The following is a 21,059-nucleotide window of genomic DNA, read 5'->3' as shown; positions in this document are numbered from 1 at the left end:
GATAGGCAAATGAGACAAGGAAGGGCTTTCCTGCCAGAATGAACAAAGTCAAGAAGCTGTGGAAGCACTGTTTAATGGTGAGTTCTAAGGGTAGTTTGGTGAGTGCACCAAGGAATATAGATGGAGAGGAGGCTGGAAAGGTAGACTGCTTCTGGGTTTAGGTGAACTTTATATGCTTTGCACAAGAGTTTAGATTTTATTTTGTAAGCGAGACTTCAGAACATTTTTTTAAAAATTTGTTTATTTCATTGATTCTGAAGATCATTTATAGAATCTCTATCACTAACCCAATAGTTAGTACAATGGACAATTAAGGTTTTTTATTTTTATTATTATTTTTTAAAGACAGAATCTTGCTCTGTCAGCCATACAATTATAGCCCACTGCAGCTTTGACTCGTGGGCTCAAACAATCTTTCCACCTGAGCCTCCTGAGTAGTTAGGACTATAGGCATGCACCACCACGTTTGGCTAATTTTTGAATTTTTTTATAGATGGGGGTCTCACTGTTGCCCAGGCTAGTCTTAACTCCTGGCCTCAAGGGACCCTCCTACCTTCGCCTCCCAAAGTGTTAGGATTACTGGCATGAGCCACTGTGCCTGGCCAGCTAAGGTTTTTGATGTACAGTAGAATAGAACATAGGATACAGTAGCATGGAAAGTAGCCAGTATTAAAGTTGTAAATTTAATATGTCCTGTGAGTAATCAAAATGGGTTGTAACAGGTTCTATCAAATTTATTATAAATTTATATAGTGTTAACAAGAAATGGAAACTTTGTAACCTCCATTTTATTCCATTGTTAGTGAATATACTTTATAGGTTAGTTTTTTTCTTATGTAACTGACGATGTGAAGTGTATGGTTAATCTTAAAACTTTTCTCCAAGTGAAATGTTTAACAAAAAGTATTTATTGGTGATCATATAACATATCAAATTAACCTTCCTACTTGACATACTTGAATTACAAAAAGAGCAGGGTTTGGTTTGTTTTTCAGGTAATTTGATTTGGTAGTCATTGTAACTAGCTCTGTTTTGTGATGTTTGTGGGACTAGGGGTAAGTTCAGCCATGCTAGTTTTAAAAAGCATCTATATTGACTATATAGCTGAGGGATTCTATAAAAGGTGCTAAATGTAGTTTGTATTTATTGTATGGTGTAAAAATAGGAATTGTCACTGGGGGAAAGCATACAGACATGTAAACAAATGTATCACTAAATTAAAATTCACTAATATAAATTAGTGGTCAAAGAAGGAGGGGGAAATGGAGGAACTGAGAAGTTACTGTTGCTATCTCTTTAAATTACTGATAATAAATTTTATAATGAGTTTTCATGAGTTCACTACATGAAGGGAAAAAAATGAAGATTGCTGAAGTATAGAGGGAAGACATTATAGTCGTAGATATTCATTTACTCATTGAAGATTATAGGTGTGTTATTTCCCAAACGTTGTACTAGGCACTGGGGATGAGAGTAAGAAGAGACAGTTCAGTAGGAGAACCAGAGATGATTACTCTAGAGTCTTGAATCTAGTTGCTTTGACCTCTTCAAAGTTTCTGTCATCTCCTGTAAGTATTGAGAGAGACTTTAGAAGGGACAAAATATTAGGAACACTAATTGATCTTCTTTAAAAAATAAAAATGCTAACCAGAAATTATCCTGCTTTTAGGCTTTAAAACAGAGAGAAGCAATCCTGAAACTCATCTTGAAAAATGAAAATGTAAGTAGAAAATAAAATTTTTTTCCCCATCCTATAAATATGATGTTCATAAAGTTATTTTAGAGAAAAATGAGGAAGGAATCTGAGAATGATATACTCCAGGGATCCCCAGCCCCTGCAGCCACAGACTGGTACTGGTCCATGGCCTGTTAGGAACTGGGCCACACAGCAGGAGGTGAGCTGTGGGCTAGAGCTCCACTTCCTGTCACATCAGCAGCAGCACTGGATTCTCATAGGATTGCAAACCCTATTGTGAACTGTGCGTGTGAGGGATCTAGGTTGCTCGCTTCTTATGAGAGTCTAATAATAAATGTAATGCACTTGAATCATCCCCAAACCATGCTCTGCTCCTCCAGTTCTCCAGGTCTGTGGAAAAATTGTCTTCCATGAAATCGGTCCCTGATGCCAAAAAGACTGGGGTACTGATACACCTTTGAACTTGACCTGAATCCTTTTGGTTGCTTATGTAACTCAGTAACTATGGTATATGTGAGTTAAAGATACTTTTCTTATGTTTTTAGAGCCATGTGCTTTTGTATATGTGCATTAAAATGCTCTGATAATTTTCAGACTAGTCTCTGATTTTATGTGAGACACATTTGTGAAAACAGAATTTTTTTGTTGTTTTTTACTTAATTGCATTTTTTTAACCTTTCCTGTGGTGATGAAAATTGCAGTATTTTTTGAAGTTGAAATTTAAATTTAAGAAGTGATAATCAAAATCTTCAATAGCTTTTGTGTTTAATGTTTTTTTGGTCTCATGGTTCAAAAATTAAAGTATTTATATTTAATAATATACAGAGAAAATCTTCCCTTTGTTCCTGTATATATTTCTTTTCTTTTCTTTTCTTTTCTTTTCTTTTCTTTTCTTTTTTTTTTTTTTTGAGGCAGAGTGTCACTCTATAGCCCAGGCTGGATTGCAGTGGCACAGTCTCCACTCACTGCAACCTCTGCCTCCCAGGTTCATGCAATTCTCGTGTCTCAGCCTCCCGAGTAGCTGGGATTGCAGGCATGTGTCACCACACCTGGCTAATTTTTGTATTTTTACCATGTTTTTTTTGTATTTTACCATGTATTTTTACCGTGGTTTCACCATGTTGGCCAGGCTGGTCTCGAACTCCTGGCTTCATATGTTATTTCTCTCTCCTTTTATTTACTTATTTTTTACATAAACTATCAATAACACATGCACACTGTTCTGTGCATTACTTTTTTTACTTATATTTGAGATCTTTCCATATTAGCATCTAGTATCCTTATTCTGTTGTCTCTCTTTGTTTTTGCACTACATAGGATTCCATTGTATGGACATTCTGGAATTTAGTTAATGCCACATTGAAGGACATTTGGATTGATTCTGGTCTTTCACTATTATAAAAATTCTACATTTAATAGCCTTGTGTGCATGTGATTTCATACTTGTGCAGGAATATTAGTAAAGTAAATTATCCAGGAGCAGAATTGCTAGATCAAAGGTTAGAGTGTTTATAATTTTGGTAGCTACTGCCAAATTGTTCTGGTTTACTCATATTCCTGTAATAAAGAGTGCCTCTTTTCCTGTAGTTTTGCCAACAGAATGTTATGGAACTTCATGCCAACTTGATAGGTAGAAAATGGTTATCTCTCTGTTTTTTTTGTTTTTGTGTTTTTTTTTCTTTTTTGAGATAGGGTCTCTCTGTGTTGCCTAGCCTGGAGTGCAGTGGTGTGATCAGGGCTCACTACACCCTTAAACTCCTGGGCCCAAGTAATCCTCCCGCCTCACTCTCCCAAGCAGATTACAGGCATGTACCACCAAGCCTGGCTAATTCTTTTTATTTATTTATTTATTTATTTATTTTGTTGAGACAGGATCTTGCTCTGTTACCCAGGCTGGTGTTGAACTCCTGGGCTCAAGCAGTCCTCCCCCCTTGGCCTCCCAAGACTGGAATTATAGGCATGAGCCACCACACCTGGTCAAAGGTGGTTATCTCATTAAAGTTTTAATTTGCATTCTTTAGGGATGGAATGAATAGTGTATGTTTAAGAATCATTTGAATTTTTTTTCTGCGAACTGTATATTCATATATTTTGCCCATTTTTCTATTGCAGTGCTCCTTTTCATAATAAACCTGTAGGAACTCTGTGTATTATGGAGATTTGCCCTTTGTGTGATTTGAAAATATTTTTTTCCAAGTTGTCTTTCAATTTTATTGGAGTTTTCTCTCCCCCACCCGCCCCCAACTTTATGGCTTCTTGATTTTGAAAGGCCTTTCCCACTCCCAAGTTTATAAAAGAATTTTCCACACTTTCCAAACTCTTGCTACCTGTTTTCCCAAAACTTGATAACTGCATATAATTGAGTAACATGGTATTCCTTTTTATCCCAAACTTAACATCTAAACTCACTGTTAGAACTCACTATATAAACTAATAAATCAAATAGATTCTGATAGTGAATGAGCCTTAGTAGAGATGCTACTTTTATCAAAATACATGTATATGTATGGCTTCCCTCCTTCCTTGAATTACCATAAACCCCATGGCTAATTCTTCTCTAGCCATGCCCTACTTCCACACTTCCTATTTTTTCCCATTATATCTCACCTGTAAATGTTTTAGTTGTATCTCTAAAAGAAAAGGATTCTTTTTTTTACCCTAGCCTAATTGCCATGTTATACCTATCAAACAATTGACAGTAAGTCATTATTTTCATTATCCTAGTCTATGTACAAGTCTTTGATTATCTCTTTTTAAATACCTTTTTTTAACCATGTATTTGTTTGACTCAAGATCCATATGAATTTCCTAATTTGCAATTCTTTGATAGTTTTTATGTCTCTCTTAATTTATGGGTTATAGGTTCTTCCCTCATCTTGCTTCCTCCCCCACACCCACGCTTTTAAAATTATTTACTGGAGAAACTAGGTTGTGTTTGTCCTGAGTTGTCCACAGTCTGGGTTTTGCCGATTGCAGAGGAGTAGTTGTTCCTCTAAAATTGGTAGTTGGATCAAGAGACCAGATGAAGTTCAGGTTGGTGGGGAGGAGACACAGGACAGGACAGCACAGCTTCATAGGCAGAATTATATTCTTCCATCAGGAGAAACATAATATCTCGGTGGCTTGTATGTTTTACATTTAAATCTTTAATATATTTGGAATTTAGGTAGATGATATGCAGTATGAATCCAACTTTGGTTTTGTTTTTCTGGATGGATACCTACTTGTCCAACACCCTTTTTTCTTTCTTTTATTTTTTTGTGACAGAGTCTTGCTTTGTCACCCAGGCTGGAGTATGGTGGCGTGATCTCTGCTCACTGCAACCTCTGCCTTCCAGGTTCAAGTGATTCTTGTGCCTCAGCTTCCCAAGTAACTGGGATTACAGGCACGTGCCACCACGCCTGGCCAATTTTTTGTATTTTTTCATAGAGACAGGATTTCATCATATTGGCCAGGCTGGTCTTGAAGTACTGAGCTTAAGTGATCCATGTGCATCAGCCTCCCATAGCACTGGGATTCCAGGCGTGAGCCACTGCGCTCAGCCCATTTTTTTTTTTATAGCCACTAGAGATGCCACTTTTACCAAATTCTCATATGTATTGACTGTTTCTGGACTTTAAATTCAGGTCTTGGTCTTTTGTATGTTTATGCCCTAGCATCATACTGTTTTAATTATTGAGGCTTTGTAAGTTTTAATATCTGGTAGAACTGTATATCCCTTGTTGTCCCCGAGCCCCAAGGTTATTTTAATTCTTTTTCTCTGCATAAATTTTAGAATCAATTTGTCTTATGTAGGAAAAAAGCAAACATTAATATTTTTGGTGGAATCTCATTTAAGAGGATCTTTTTGATGTTGAATTTTTCTGCCCAATGGCATATATGTCTTTCTGGGTGTTTACCTTTGTGTCTTTCAGTAGTGTTCTAATGATTTATTTATTTATTTTTTAAAGAGATAGGCTATCTTATCAAGCAGAGTTCAATGGAACTTACAAAAAAAAAAAAAACAGAAAGAGATAGGGTCTCACTTTGTTCTCACTCTGTTTACCCAGGCTGATGTGTTGTTTTTTTAGGGTCTCACTGTATTACCCAGGCTAAAGTGCTGTGATGTGATCATAGTGCACTGCAACCTTGACCTCCTGGGCTCAAGTGATCTTCCCACCTCGGTCTCCCAAGTAGCTAGGACTACACGCATGCTTCACCATACACAGCTAGTTGTTTTTTGTTCTTTAAAAATTTTTTTGTAGAGAAAGGGTCTCACTCTGTTACCCAGGCAGGTCTTGAACTCCTGGCCTCAAGCTCTCCTCCTGCCCTGGCCTCCCAACGTGCTAGGATTATAGGCGTGAACCACCATTCTCAGCCTGTTTCCTTAAAAACATATCAAAATAACATATAGTGTATGCAAGAGTTTAAAGAACCTAGCAAATTACAAAGATTGGGATCAGTGGTTATGAATCATTTTGGAGGAAGCGTGTCATAGGGCCCTTTAAGAATGAGATAAAAGTAGTCTTTTCTAAGAAAACTACATATGTACATGAAATGTGTACACTTTCAGGGAAATTCCTAAAATCCTTCATGTTTTTTAGGTAAGGAACTTTGGTCCTAGACAAGAAATCAGTAAAGAAATCAGCAACCTCTGCCTCCTGGGTTCAAGCAATTCTCCTGCCTCAACCACCTGAGTGACTGGGATTATAGGTGCGCGCCACCACACCCAGCTAATTTTTATGTATATACATATATTCTTAGTAGAGACGAGGTTTCACCATGTTGGTCAGGCTGGTCTCAAACTCCTGACCTCATGATCCGCCCACCTCAGCTTCCCAAAGTACTGGGATTACAGGTATGAGCCACCACGCCCGGCCGTCTTTTAATTGAATTTTTGGTAGCTGCTTTCAAAAAGACATTGTGTAATCCTGTCACTTTGAGAGACCAAGGGAGGCGGATCACCTGAGGTCAGCAGTTTGAAACCAGCCTGGCCAACATGGTGAAACCCTGTCTCTACTAAAAATACAAACAAATTAGCTGGGCATGGTGGCTGGCACCTGTAACCCCAGCTACTTGGGAGGCTGAGGCAGGAAAATCACTTGAACCCCGGAGTCGGAGGTTACAGTGACCCGAGATCGTGCCACTACACTCCAGCCTGGGTGACAGAGTAAGACTCTGTCTCAAAAAAAATAAATAAAAAGTGTAGTTGTAGTACTGTTTAGATAAAACACAATTGGTAAACCTTTAGCAGTGATAGACACCAGTGAAAAGTTTAGAGAAGAAAATAAAGGGGATAGTTAACAAGTTCCTTTGAATTAGGATGGCTATGGTGTGGCTAGAAATTTAACAGATATTAGAAGGTAGTTACTGACAGTTTTGGAGACTTCAGGTTAACCAGTACAGTTATTTAATTTAAACCATTTTGATGAAGGACCATATTGCATGACTGGAAGTTTATAACATTTTTGAAATATAATGTGGTCTAGTGTAGCTGGAGATGATGCAGATGCTTTACATATAGCTGATTAATATGAGTATAAGTGATGAAATTTAAGCCCTTTTTCTTGTAACATAGCCATAAATTACACAGGTTATTTAGTTTCACATTTAAACTTAAGAAGTTACTCATGTCAGTGCTGGGCTTGATGACTCATGCCTCTAATCCTAGCACTTCTGAAGGCCATGGTGGGAGAATCACTTGAGGCCAGGAGTTTGAGACAGGTCTGGGCAACATGATGAGACCTCACATCTACAAAGAAATTTTAAAATTTAACTGGGTGTGCCTAGCTACTCGGGAGACTGAGGCAGGAGGATCACTTGAGCTTAGAAGTTCAAGGCTGCAGTGAATGCACCACTGCATTCTAGCCTGGGTGACAGAGCAAGACCCTGTCTCTAAAAAAAATAAATAAATAAGAGGAAGAAATTATACATGTCTCTAAAGTTTAGTATTTAGTATTCTGCTTTCTGAAATAGTACTGTCTTGTCTTTTAGGATTATGTTTTTCATAGCTACAGGGAATTTTTTTTTTTTTAAACGGTCTCTGCTTTGTCACCCAGGCTGGAGTATGGTGGCACGATCTCAGCTCACTCTAGCCTTCCTGGGCTCAAGTGATCCTCCTACCTCAGCCCCCTAAGTAGCTGGGACTATAGGTGCATGCCACCACACCCAGCTAATTTTTTGTATTTTTTAGAAGTGGGATTTCGCCATGTTGCCCGGGCCAGTCTAGAACTCCTGAGCTCAAGAGATCCACCCATCTCAGCCTCCCAAAGTGCTAGGATTACAAGCATGAGCCATCCTGCCCAGCAGATACAGGGAATTTTTAGCAATTCTGTTTCTTATTCATAAAACCACAAAGTATAGTTTCTAATCAGTTTTATGTTGCAAAATATGAATGCTCCCTGGGTAACTGCTGACATGAGAACATCTTGTCATTTCCCACTGGTTGGTATTTGTATGCTGAAGGATTACTGCTACTTCAATAAAATCTGAAGAAAATTCATTTAATTTTGTTAAAGATGCCTCAAATCAGTAGCACATATATTTATTTGGTAAACTGAGCACCGTCATGCTTATACATTGTGGAGCTGAATGAGGGTTGTTTGTTTTTTAATTCACATGAACTTCCAGAGTTTGAATTCTTCTTCTCTGAATAAAAGATTGAAACTTTTGAAATGATACCGTGTTCTACTCTTTTACAATTCTTTTATTGATAGGTACTCCTTAACATGATTAACTTATTTTAAAAAGATAGTGTAGTGATTTTGGCTTAAGGTTTTAAGTATAAAAAGAATTAGCACTGATAAAATGTATACCCTATGAAAGTATTTTGTCTGAGTTTAAAGAGGTAGCTTTTTTCCCTATACAAACTGACCTGAATTTACTTTTATATGATATAGCAGCAATAGTTGTTTGTTTTTGTTTTGTTTTGTTTTGAGACAGAACTGAGGGTCTCCTACATTCTAGCTGACCAGCCTCGTCATTCTAGCCAGACTGGAATGCAGTGGTGTAATCGTAGCTCACTGCAGCCTTGAACTCCTTGGCTCAGGTGATCCTCCTGCCTCAGCCTCCTGAGTAACTAGACACCCAGCTAGTTAACAAAAATTTTTTTTGTTGAAATGGGGTCTGTATTAGCCCGTTCACAAACCACTATAAAGAACTACTTGAGACTGGATAACTTCTGAAGAAAAGAGGTTTAATTGACTCACAGTTCCATAGGCTGTACAGGAAGTATGGCTGGGAGGCCTCAGGAAACTTACAATTATGGTGGAAGGCGAAAGGGAAGCAAGCACGTCTTACCATGGCAGAGCAGGAGAGGGAGAGATTGAAGGGGGAAGTGCCACACACTTTTAAACCATAAGATCTTGAGAGAACTCACTATCATGAGAACAGGGGGAAATGTGCCCCTATAATCCAGTCACTTCCCAACAGGTCCCTCCCCTAGCATTGGGAATTAAATTCAACATGAGACTTGGGTGGGGACACAGAGCCAGACCATATCAGGGCCTCATAAGCATTTGCCCCAGCTGGTCTTGAAATAAAATTATAAGTGTAAAATGCTTAGAATTCAGAGATGTTATTTACAAATATACTATTAATGGTGGATATAATAATAAACAACTGCACATAAGTAAGTATCATTCTTTCAAGCTATTTTCGAAGTCTGTTAACTTATTCTGTTGTTGCTGCCTATATTCAAAATCTTTTTAACTTGGGAATTGCTTTCAGAGTTGCCTAATGAAAAGGTTCTCATTATTTCATGGTTTATCTAAAAGCTGTTTTACAACAAAATGAGCTACTTTTAGAGTGCTTGCCATGTGCCAAGCATTTTGGTGAGCTATACATTGTTTTATTTAATCCTCATTTCTCTAAGGAGTACATATTAGTCCTATTTTTACAGCTGAGGAAACTGAAACCCAGAGAAGTTATGTAGTAACTTGCCCAGGATTACACAAAGAAGTGATGGAGCCTACTCTTAACCATTAGGGTATGGTACCTCTTAATTAAATCTTGCTTCCCCAGTGACGGGAATCTTCTTTTCTTTGTTTTCTTATACTTGGTTGGTTCATCTTTCTAACTGTATCATCTTGTCAGGCACAAGATTTGTGAGTGGTTAGAACATAGGGTGGCCCAACAACGGACTGGTCAAAAGACAGGAGGAAGTGTTGGATGTTTAATTTTTAACATCTCATAGTATAGTTTGGAAAGCTCTGTAAAGTAGTTTGTTAAATGTATGAAATATTTCAAACATATAAACAAACAGCCCTATTATCTTCCACCCATATTTAACAGGCAATTTTAATGTATTTCCACATTTGCTTTATATATATTTTTTTAATTAAGTACAACCTTAAGCAACCACTGACCATCTCCCATTATCACCATCATTGGTAAACTGCTGTCCAGGAGTTGATAGAGTGTATCAATCCCATGAATATATGTGAACAGATACCTAATACATGTGTATAGGTATATGTTATTTTTATTCTTTTTACCAACAGTAGAAAAATTAGATCCTTGTATGTGTCTGTCTCTTAAGGACACATGAGAAGAGTTTCTCAATTCACAAAAAATTAAAAACTACAAAGGAAAGAGAATAGAGAAGTCTGACTGTAATCAGACTTAAAGCTTCTGTATCACAGGATAACATGAACAAAGTGAAAAAACAAGCCGCAACCAAAATATTTGCAACCCTATAACCATCAAAGGACCAAGATCTAAATTATATACATGTATGTACATTAGATCACAGGTGCTGTCACCAGTCCTAAGAACTCACTGATGTGGCAGTACATGAGACATATGTTAAAAATCTTCCAGTATTGTGAATTAGCCCATTTTTATATGTAATTAAATTTTTGCTGTATGTTTTGAGGCCATGTTACATGTATGTCTACAAGTGTAGAATTGTTATATTTTTCTGGTGAAATTTTTTAATCATTATATAATGGCTTCTCAGTTATTCATTTTGAGTAAAAATCTGATGTAACTAGAACTACATTAGCTTTCTTTTTATTAAAAGCTGATATCTTTCAGCCTTCTACTTCCTGCTTTTCTTTGTTTTTATTTCAAATGTAACACAAAGCCTGTTTTTTTCCTTTCAGCATCAGTATGTCTTTTATAAACTTCAAACAGCTACATTTTGGGTTCTTCTGTATAAAATCTTTTACCAGCCAAGTTTAGTCTATTTGCATTTATGGTGATTACTCATAAATTTGGATTCATTCATTATTATTTTAATACTTTCCATTTATGCTTTTTCTTTGCTTATTTGTCCCCCTCTAGTCCTGAGTTTGTTAATACTGCTCTTGTATTCTTTATTCTGTTTTTCTCCCTTCCTCTGTTGGTTTGGAAATTACACATTCTCTTTCTTTCCTTTAGTGTTACCCTTTCTGTCCTTTAGTGGTACCTATGTATTTTGACATACATAAATAAAGTCTAAGTTAATAATATCTGTATCCTCTTTTTAATGCTTTAATTGTAACACTTTAGAATACCTTAATGTAGATGTCTCCTCTGTTTTACATGTTCTTATTATATAGCATTTTAGCTCCACTTTGTTTTTGTACTCCAAATGATTATGACTACTATAATAATTATTACTACTATTTATATAGCTAAAGTTTATTTAGATTTATCCATGTATTTACCATTTGCTTTGCTTACCATTGCTGCTTGCACTCTTGCCCTCTGGGTTCAGTTTTCTTTTTATCAAAAAACATGATTTATCTTCATGTAACCCTTACGTTTAGGAATGGGAGCACTGTTATGTGAGGTCACAGTTGCAGAGCTGGCAGTGTTGTCTCACCTTCAAGTCTCTTGTCCTTGTGTAGAGTTGCTGTTCTTCCTAAAACACTGTGTCTTCCACAAATACAAAGGGAATTTAGTAAATATAATACAAATACAAATGGGAATTTAGTAACTATAAGGTGGCATTTCACATCAGTGGGGGAAAGTAAATGTTGCTGTAACAAGTGATGAGCTAAATGGGGGAAAAATACAGCTGGACCTCACTATATTGTGTTCAAATCCTGGCTCTGACTATGTTTACCTGCCCAGGTCTCATGATTCTTATCTGAAAATGAAATTGATAGTTTCTGAGAAGATTAAATGAGAATAATACATACAAAGTGCTTACCCCAGTGAATGAGACATAAGAATCATTTACTAGATGGTAGTCATAGGTTTTTTTCTTGCTTATTTTCTCTTCTTAATCTGTACATAAGTTTAGTATGATTAGACTATCTGAAGTCTATTATGTGGCTAGGACAGTCACTTAATTGGCTTGACTATAAGCTTAGCTTGAGGAGCAGAAGTTTAGGTGCTAAATTCATGTTGAGATAATAGAATACCAAGCATTACAATTAAAAGGAATGTTAAGAGTTTTTTTGTATGTTTTTCTGTAATGGACTCTGGAGTTAATTACATTTGCCAAGTACTGTATGTTGAATATATTACAGAAAAATGTCACCTTGGTACCTTCTTGAGAGATATCAAAGCAAGTCCAATATCTGTTCTTCCCCATCACTCTACAGTGTATCTAGTAATAATTATTTGTCTTAATCATAAGGACAAATAATGAAAATTATATTTCAAATTTCTAAGCTTTTGTGGTTAAAAAAAGCTTCTAGAAACTATTGTTTCTCCTCCCATGCTGTTATAATATGCTTAACTTTCTTTAAGATGGGTGTTTGGTAGTATTTGCAATATATTTATTTTTGTTTTTTAAGCATGTTTTTATATTTGTTTAAGGTGGATAGGCATGTAGACCTGCTAGAAGTTGCCCAGGAAACTGATGGCTTTTCAGGAAGTGACCTAAAAGAGATGTGTCGAGATGCTGCCCTCCTCTGTGTTAGAGAATATGTTAATTCTACATCAGAAGAAAGGTATATTATTTTGACTTGATTTTTAATACTTGTTAAAACCTTTTAGAGCTTTTAGGTTAGTTTCTTTTATTTTGCTTTATATTAGAAACACCACTTATGAAATAAAAGGTAAATTTGGATTATCACCCCCTGCAACTTTGTTTATTACCATTTTTCCAAAGCAGAATTCTGAAAATGAAGGAGGGCAGAATTGTGGGAAGGGTCTAGAATGAAGGAGAAAAAAAGTTGAATTCCTTCTGATGATCCATGGAAATTTCACATGTAAATGTGAGGGGAGTTGGAGGTATTGAAGACTAGACCTCAATTTGTTAATGAATATGTATTTACTAAACAAAGAAACCATTTATCACTGCAGCAAATTTTACTTGGAACCAGTTCCAAAGTATAGTGAAGTTGAGAATCCAATTTTTTACCAGCCTTATTTCAGCAAAGATACTAGTGAGCTGGGATAATTCAGCCCTAGTGAAGCATGTCCTTTAAGGAAGTTTCCTAAAAGGCTACTTGCCTATTATACTGCATTTCTTTTCAGAATATCAACCTTCTAACAATTTCTGTGATTCTTGGTCAACCCCAGTGTACTTTTTGGGGTTGTATTAAAGGAATTCTCCAACTCTTGTCCCTTTGTTTCTTGGTCTCCCTTCTTCACCTTCCTAGTGTTTTCACTTGCCTGTGGTATTCATATATATAGTTGCAGTGTGTTGCCATAGCAAACTTCAGCAAAAAAATGTTTTGCGGGCTTTGATATAGAAAGGTCTACATGAAAGCTACTCTGTCAACTGGTAGCTGTTTATGCAGTGGCTCTGGACCCATCATCATTAGTGTACCCTCAGAATCTACTGTCCAAAGGTTTTTATTCTCTTCTCTTTTTTTGAGACGGAGTTTCGCTCTTTTGCCCATGCTGGAGTGAAGTGGTGCAATCTCAGCTCACTGCAACCTCTGCCCCCGGGTTCAAGCAATTCTCCTGTCTCAGTCTCCCAAGTAGCTGGGATTATAGGCACCCATCACCATGCCCAGCTACTTTTTGTGTTTTTTGTAGAGACGGGATTTCGCCATGTTGGCCAGGCTGATCTCGAACTCCTGACCTCAGGTGATCCACCCACCTCAGCCTCCCAAAGTGCTAGGATTACAGGTGTGAGCCACCACTCCTGGCCAGGTTTTTATTCTTATATATAAGATTAAGAGGAGAAATAACCAACCAGTTAGTAAATTTTGCTTAGGCAGATTACACTAATAATGAAAGATCTATTTTTTTGCTGCCTCAAAGCCCTGAAAACTATATTTCACTATGAGAAGTCTGGCTAATTTTATATTTCCTACTGAATTTCATATTTTATAATTTTGTATTTCAGTATGAAAAATCTGGATGGACTTGGGTTATCATAACTTTCCTGAATGTTTTTCCCTGAATATCTGTAAATTACAAAGGAGCCATAATATTCTGGATTTTGTTTCTCATTGAAGTAGGGAGGATTTGGATTAGTTGGTTTTTGTTGATAGTGACGAATTTTACTCTCAATTTGTAAAAAGCAAAACATGCATGTAAGTATATACCTGGCAATGATAGTTTTTAAATTATAGTTTTCATGGGAATTACATGATTTTTTTAATTGGAATTACATTCCCATTTCAATAAACTATATAACATTTTTTACCTTATGGTAATATTGTGTACTTATATTCTAGATGTGAAGTCTTTGATTGTAGCTATTTTAGCTTCCTACTTCTTAGCAGTCAGTGCTTTTAAAAAATTCCTTATGATTTCTCTATGTGTAGATAATTCCTGGAAGCATTTACATGAAACTGTTCATTGTGGTTGTCTTTGGGGGTCTTGAATGGTAAAGAGATTTCATTTTTATACTCTTTTCTACAGTTGAAAACAATTTTTTTTTTTTTTTACCACATGCATCTCTTTTAAATCTTGGTAAAATATTTTAGGGAGGTGTATTCTAAAATTATTTGAGTATTTGATGGTTTTATTTGCATTTTAGCCATGATGAAGATGAAATTCGGCCTGTTCAACAGCAGGACCTGCATCGGGCAATTGAAAAGATGAAGAAATCAAAGGATGCAGCATTTCAGAATGTTTTAACACATGTTTGTTTAGATTAAGAGTAAAGATCATTTGTACAGTTCAGTGATCTAGTTTGGTGTGTCCTCTTATCAGTCAGTGGAAATAGAATGGAAAGAGTGCTCTTGAAACAATGAGGGAGCTCAATGTTTATGGTTTTATACTCTGAATTCTAAGTTATTAAGATATAGTTGTTACATAAGTGGTATTACTGTTTGTCAAAAATCATGAGGAGGAACAGTTGAATCCAGCCTGAATGTGGGTGCTTGTGTTTGACCTCTTCAGCCATATATTGTACAGCCTTATAGAATCTAAGCTGGTCTTACAGTCATAAATGATTCATTGGGTCATTAGTGAGAAATGGGGATGTGGTTAGGTGCTGGTTCCTAGACATGTGAGTATGCATTTGTGTGTGTGCGCGTGTGTGTGTATATTAAATGTATATATCCACACATTTTATATTGACATTCTGTAGATACGTTTGAATACAGAAACCTTTTTTACCCCAACTACTGAATCCAGGAGTACCAAATAATATATAGTAAAACTAAGATTTAAGGTTGTGTCAAAAAGGTACAGTGATTCAGCCATTTCCATTTGTCATTTGTTTCAACCTTTTTTAAGTTGAGTGTTTTTCTTTCTGCAGTTGATTAGTTGGATCCTCCACATCTTGCGTATATACATGGGCTCAATTATTATGTTTGTCAGGATAATCAAATAAAAATACTAGTTCGTGATCAGCATTGAATGGTTGTTAGGCAGTCATGTGCTCAACACTGATTTCACCTCTTTCTGTAAGTATACTGAGTATAAACTTTTTAAGTAAGTTTAAATTGATGTACATGGAAGTGGATTAAAAGACTTTTCAAAAGAAAAGGTTTGAAAAACCTCAGTGCCCTTTAATACATGTACATTTCTTTCCTGTCTTCATTTAATGTAACATATGTCTGTTGTAACTATGTTTCTTAAATACTATTTTAAGGTTATGTGTTCTTTAATTATGGTCAAATACAATTTGGTCACCAAAAATGAAATAATAGTTTAAAACAAGTAGCTGTTACTAAGTGTGCTAAAAATACTCATTTTGTAATTAATTTTAGTTTTCTTAGTATATTATAAATTGTGCCCTGGTCAGGTACAAATGGACACATCAAAATGCCCATATTGTATCTATCTGTAGTCATTTAATGTGAATTATATGTGAAATTTTTTTCAATATTTTACTAACCAGAATTCTGTTACAGGCACCTAAACACGCAGCATGAGGAAAACGTTACAACACAATCTTGAGGTGCTCTGAATCATCAGATTAAATTATGCTTCATATGTTTTTGCTTTTACTGTATTTATTTTAAAACTCTCAATCTCTTTTCTTGTGTTACTGGATTAATTTATCTGATAATGTCTCACAACAATCTATTAGATCATTTATTCTTCGGTTGTACTTTGAATGGTGGGGTAGAAGTTTCAGGTGAACACTGGATAGCAAAAAGCAAGTTATGGAAGATTGTGAAGAGGATGGAAAAATTGAATACAAGATACCAAAAATGGAAAAAAGTGTCCCATTTTTAATAACTATATTATACTATTATTTTATAAATGTGTAATAAAGGGGTCCCTCTTTATTGGTTGTTCTCCACTTAATCTTTGGTCTTTTTCAGTAATTTTAAATTTTCTGGGACTTTTTTGGTTTATAAAACTTGTGTTTAGACTTTATCTTGCTATGGAGTTTTCACACTACAATAGCATCTATCCTAGTGTGTAGTCATTTCTGTTTTAATGTGAATTTCAGTAATTTAATTTTAATCTGGTGACATATTAATCGAAAATAAGGAGTAATGTATACCTCCACGTGTCCTTTCTTTTTGTCTTCTCTTAAATTCACAATATCCAGTAGGAGTGGTTATTCAATTTCTTTGTGGTTTTAATCATCAAATGAAGTTAGAGAAGTATACTAATCCCAGCAACTATGACTCATCTAGGCATGTTAAGACCATAAAGTAATTCAGGAAACTATTTTCCTGATTTTTAAATAACTTTTAGTGTTATGTAACATCTATCCTTCTGTTTTAGACATGCATTTCACATATGTAGTTGAATTCTAGATTCTAAGATAATTCGTTTCGGATAATACTTAAGAGTACTGGATCTAGAATCAGGCTTCCTGAGTATAAACTCAGGCTCCCCATTAACTAACTGTGTGTCTGTGAGACCCCGTTTCTCATCTGTAAAATGGGGCAACAGTGGCACTCATCTTAAAGGGTTGGATAATAAAATAATGCATGTAATGCCCTCAGCATAGTGCCTGGCACAGAATTTCTGCTCAAATGTTAGCTGTCATATTAATATTGTCAGTTTCGCACACTGATGTACATATCCTGTTGACCAGGCTCAATCTTTAAGCATTCTCCATACTTAAACCAGTTCCATAATCCCTAGGCCTGTACTCTAGGGATTGAGACTGAAAGGATCACTTACGCCATGTTTCTCTAAAAGCATCATTGCCGGAAGACTTTTGATAAGTCTGATGTGTCTCAAGCCATTCCCAGGCCTTTTATATAGAGTTTAGAAATGAAGTAGTTGAATCAGTTTAGTATCTCCTTTACTATGTCTCTCCTTTCGATCTCAGCCAACCCCCCACGTGCAGGTAAACCCAGCACTCATGATATTAAGAGCTGGGTTGGGGTAATCTATTCTGTATGCATTATAATAGCCTAACAGTATTTAGTAGCTGTAACTTACAGGTTTAATGCTAGATGAGGATGTTTCAAGCCTTGAGTGTGCTTGTGTAAAAATGGCGGCAACATCATCTCGGTAGGAATTTTTTACTTGAATTGTTATTGTGGGAAAATGTTAACAGATTTCTTCTGGATAAAGAAAATAAATTGGATGATGTATATTTTATGTTTCTTTTTAGCTTCTCTTAACATCAGAATATTGAACAGAATTCTGATATGCTAAATATATCTAGTGCACGGCTGAAACTCCAGCACCAACTGGGTGCTTCAAATTAAGTCATAGAATAATTCTATCTAGAACTGACAGAAATCTTTACAGAGCCTTCATTATTAAATTTGTTATAGATTTAGTTACCAAAGATAGAGTTCTCTAGTCTTTTTTTTTTTTAAAGCTAAAGCTCTCTTTATTTACATGTATAGGAAAACATTCTGCCTAAATCATGATGTTAATGAAAATCATATTGAGGAGAACTTGAACCTTATTAAATATGGGCTTCTAACCTAATTAACTAAAATATGATTGTTACGTATGACACAGATGCTGTGTGCAGATAAATCAAACCTAAAACCACTTAGCAATGTGAGTAGACACAGAAAACATCCCAGTTACATTGATGTAAAGTTTATACTATTTATTAATGGCCTATAAGGGTCTCATTACTAAAACACTGAAGTGGGATTATATTTTTGTAATTGTCTAATATTTACAGTCATAAACCTGCATGAGAATACTTTCAGATACTAGCTTTTGTGCTTTTTAAATAGGTTACAGAGAGTGTATTGGGTGTGGAATGCATCAAGGACACAGGTTTGTTAACCATGACAACTCAGTTGTAAACTAAAGCCAAGTGCACCTGTAGTCTCAGCTGCTGGGAAGGATCACTTGAGCCTAGGAGGTGAAAATTGCAGTAAGCCGAGATTGCACCATTGCCTCCAGACTGGGTGACATAGTGAGACCGTCTCTACAAAAAATAAAAAATAATAATAAAAATAAACTAAACCCAGACATTGAAATAGTTACTGACATGCAGATTTGGAACTGAAACTAGAACACAGTGGTGTATATCCCACTGTTCTGAAAATACACAGCTTCCAGGAATTCTAAGAATGGCCAAGATAACTCAGATAGGGGATTGGCTATATCCAGTAAAGCAAAATCACTTGCAATCATGTCTAAGGGAGATGAGGGTCATCTGTTAGGCCATAGTCATAGACTTATAAAGAATATCAGGATTCTGCTTGTAGCAACCAACTCTAGCTAACCTAAGCAATAAAGAATTTATTTGATGGATATAAGATCAAGCAGAAGCTAAAGAACCAGACTCGGGATAGAAACTTAGCTCCCAAATATTTTTCTAAGCAGAAATTGCTCAATAATCTTGCTTTTATTCCTCATGGATTAAATGAACTCCAGCTGCTTAAAATGCCCATTCAGAATTTAAATGCCTGGACATGAGTGTGCAAAGCCAGGTCAAAAATCACCCCTGGCAGTCTTGGAGCTTTGATGACTCTCCAGGAACTACTTTGGCTTAAATGGTTTGAGGCAAAGCAGCTGGGTTTACTGATTGATCTAACTGCAAAAGGAGAGGTAACTTATTCAAAGAAAATTGTGGGGAAGACTGTTAGACAAAATCTGATAAATGACCAGGCGGTTACTTGATGCCATAAGATTGAAATATGTTGGGTGTTGGGTATATACTAAATGAAGGGTAATATTATAACAAGTGGACATGCTGGAAGTATGAGCAACTTACATATGTAGTTTGTGTGGACGGGCCTTCAGGGACTGCTTCTTCGGATCCCATAAGCTCCACTTCCACTTGATGATGAATGCTGCTTGGCCTGCCCAACTCTGCCTAGATGGATGGTGAGCAACTTTGCGTGGTAAGCAAAGGCTGTTTTGTGCAAATGAAATCTCTTAGGCAACAGCTATCAGAAGAATAGGTGACTGCCTGTGGTAGTCTCTGTTTTAGGGAGGTGTCAGAGCTTTATCTGTCTTTAGGCAGATAAAGGGGCTTCAGAGAGAAACCTCTGCTTGCATCCTCTGTTTACCTTAGTAAGGTAGATGTAAATTTCCTTTAGAAATGGACAGCTTTTCAGAGCTATTCCTGCCTGCAGTTCTCAGAAAATCAACTCAAAATTTGCCAAAGAAATATATTCTGGGGTGGTATATTCTGGCTTCCTCTCATTCCATCAAATCTTTAGACATGAGAACAATTGACTGACCTGGTGCCTATTCAGTTTGCTGGTTTCCTGCCTAGAAGGAGAGTTATGTTGAAGATCAGTGGTAGACCTGAAAGTCACATACTGGAAAAAAAGGAGGATAAGGAGAAAATGAATTGCTGTTCCCAAGTAATCGAGATTTGTTTCTTCTTGTAGGGACGATGATAGGGAAAAATATTGTGACCTGATAAAAGTGTTGATAAATTTAATAAGAGTTTGCCATCATCTGACTAAATGATATCACATGCCTTTCAGGATCTTTTCCGAAAAAGATCCTGAAACAGTTTGGCATACTCCCTCAGCAACACTGACATCTTCATGTGTTTACATAGACATTTCCTGCCCACTTTACCCTACTAATTGGCGCTAGGAGCCACCAAGTAACGTGGGGAGAAAAAAGGGGGCTACAAATGGCAGCTTTGAATTGGCTATATACACCAGTTTTATTTGGGGTGAGGATCAGTAGCAAAAAATGCATGACGCCTTCAGGATAGAAGGGAAGGAGGGGTTCATGGAAAAAAGCTGCAGGCCTGAAGGCTGCTGAAAGTTTTGGTAGGAACAGGTAACCTTTTCTGCATTAGTAGAGGTACGGGGGTTGCTGAGAGAAAAACCCAACTGCTTCCAGCCCTACTGGTGAAACTCCTTAGGGGCACTTAATAAGATCTGTTCCTTTCAGGAAAAGGAAACAAAGTAGCTTCATCTCAAAAAAACAAACAAACAAAAAAACTGCGATGAAGTTCTGGGCTGAGGAGGTGGCTGAGCAACCCAGCAGCTACCGAAAATGTCATTAAGTGCTTGGCTGGGATCATGTGTCTTACACATCTAGAGCACAATTTAGAAGATGACATGAATAGGCCGGGTGTGGTGGCTCACACTTGTAATCCCAGCACTTTGGGAGGCTGAGGCAGGCAGATTGCTTGAGCTCAGGAGTTCAAGACCAGCCTGGGCCACGTGGTGAAACCCCATGTCTGCCTATATATATATACACAAAAATTAGCCGGGTGTGGTGGCACACACCTGTAATCCCAGGTACTCTTTAAAAAAAAAAAATTCTTCGAAAAAAAAAAAAACGGATACATGTGCAGAACATGCAGGTTTGTTTCATAGGTATATGTGTGCCATCGTGGTTTATTGTACCTATTGACCTGTCCTCTAAGTTCCCTCCCCTCACCACCCCGCAACAGACCCCAGTGTGTGATGTTCCCCTCTGTGTGTCCATGTGTTCTCATTGTTCAACTCCCACTTATGGGTGAGAACATGCAGTGTTTGGTTTTCTGTTACTGTGTTAGTTTGCTGAGGATGATGGCTTCCAGCTTCATCCATGTCCCTGCAAAGGACATGATGTCATTCCCTTTTATGGCTGCATAGTATTCCATGGTGCAAATGTGCCACATTTTCTTTATCCAGTCTGTCATTGATGGGCATTTGGGTCGGTTCCATGTCTTTGCTATTGTAAATAGTGCTGCAAT

General features: G+C 36.7%; 1 protein-coding gene across 4 annotated transcripts in view; it reads left to right on the top strand.

Annotated features, from left to right (window-relative positions):
- Positions 1–17,721, top strand: part of ATAD1 (ATPase family, AAA domain containing 1) — a 66,459-nt gene extending 48,738 nt beyond the window's left edge. The window contains exons 8-11 of one of the 4 annotated variants that reach the window (XR_003121185.1): positions 1,670–1,720; positions 9,576–9,662; positions 12,428–12,561; positions 14,550–17,721. Coding sequence is in view for 3 of the 4 variants with exons in the window: in XM_025397211.1 (XP_025252996.1) it covers positions 1,670–1,720; positions 12,428–12,561; positions 14,550–14,670 (306 nt within the window). In the remaining variant the exon portion in view is untranslated. The remainder of the gene's footprint in view (positions 1–1,669; positions 1,721–9,575; positions 9,663–12,427; positions 12,562–14,549) is intronic. The other 3 variants (XM_025397211.1, XM_025397210.1, XM_025397212.1) reach the window with 3 other exon arrangements.
- Positions 17,722–21,059: the final 3,338 nt, after the last annotated feature.

The sequence above is a fragment of the Theropithecus gelada genome, chromosome 9 (assembly GCF_003255815.1).
Source record: "Theropithecus gelada isolate Dixy chromosome 9, Tgel_1.0, whole genome shotgun sequence".
NCBI lineage: Eukaryota > Metazoa > Chordata > Mammalia > Primates > Cercopithecidae > Theropithecus > Theropithecus gelada.
This window is presented reverse-complemented; position numbering and strand designations above follow the sequence as displayed.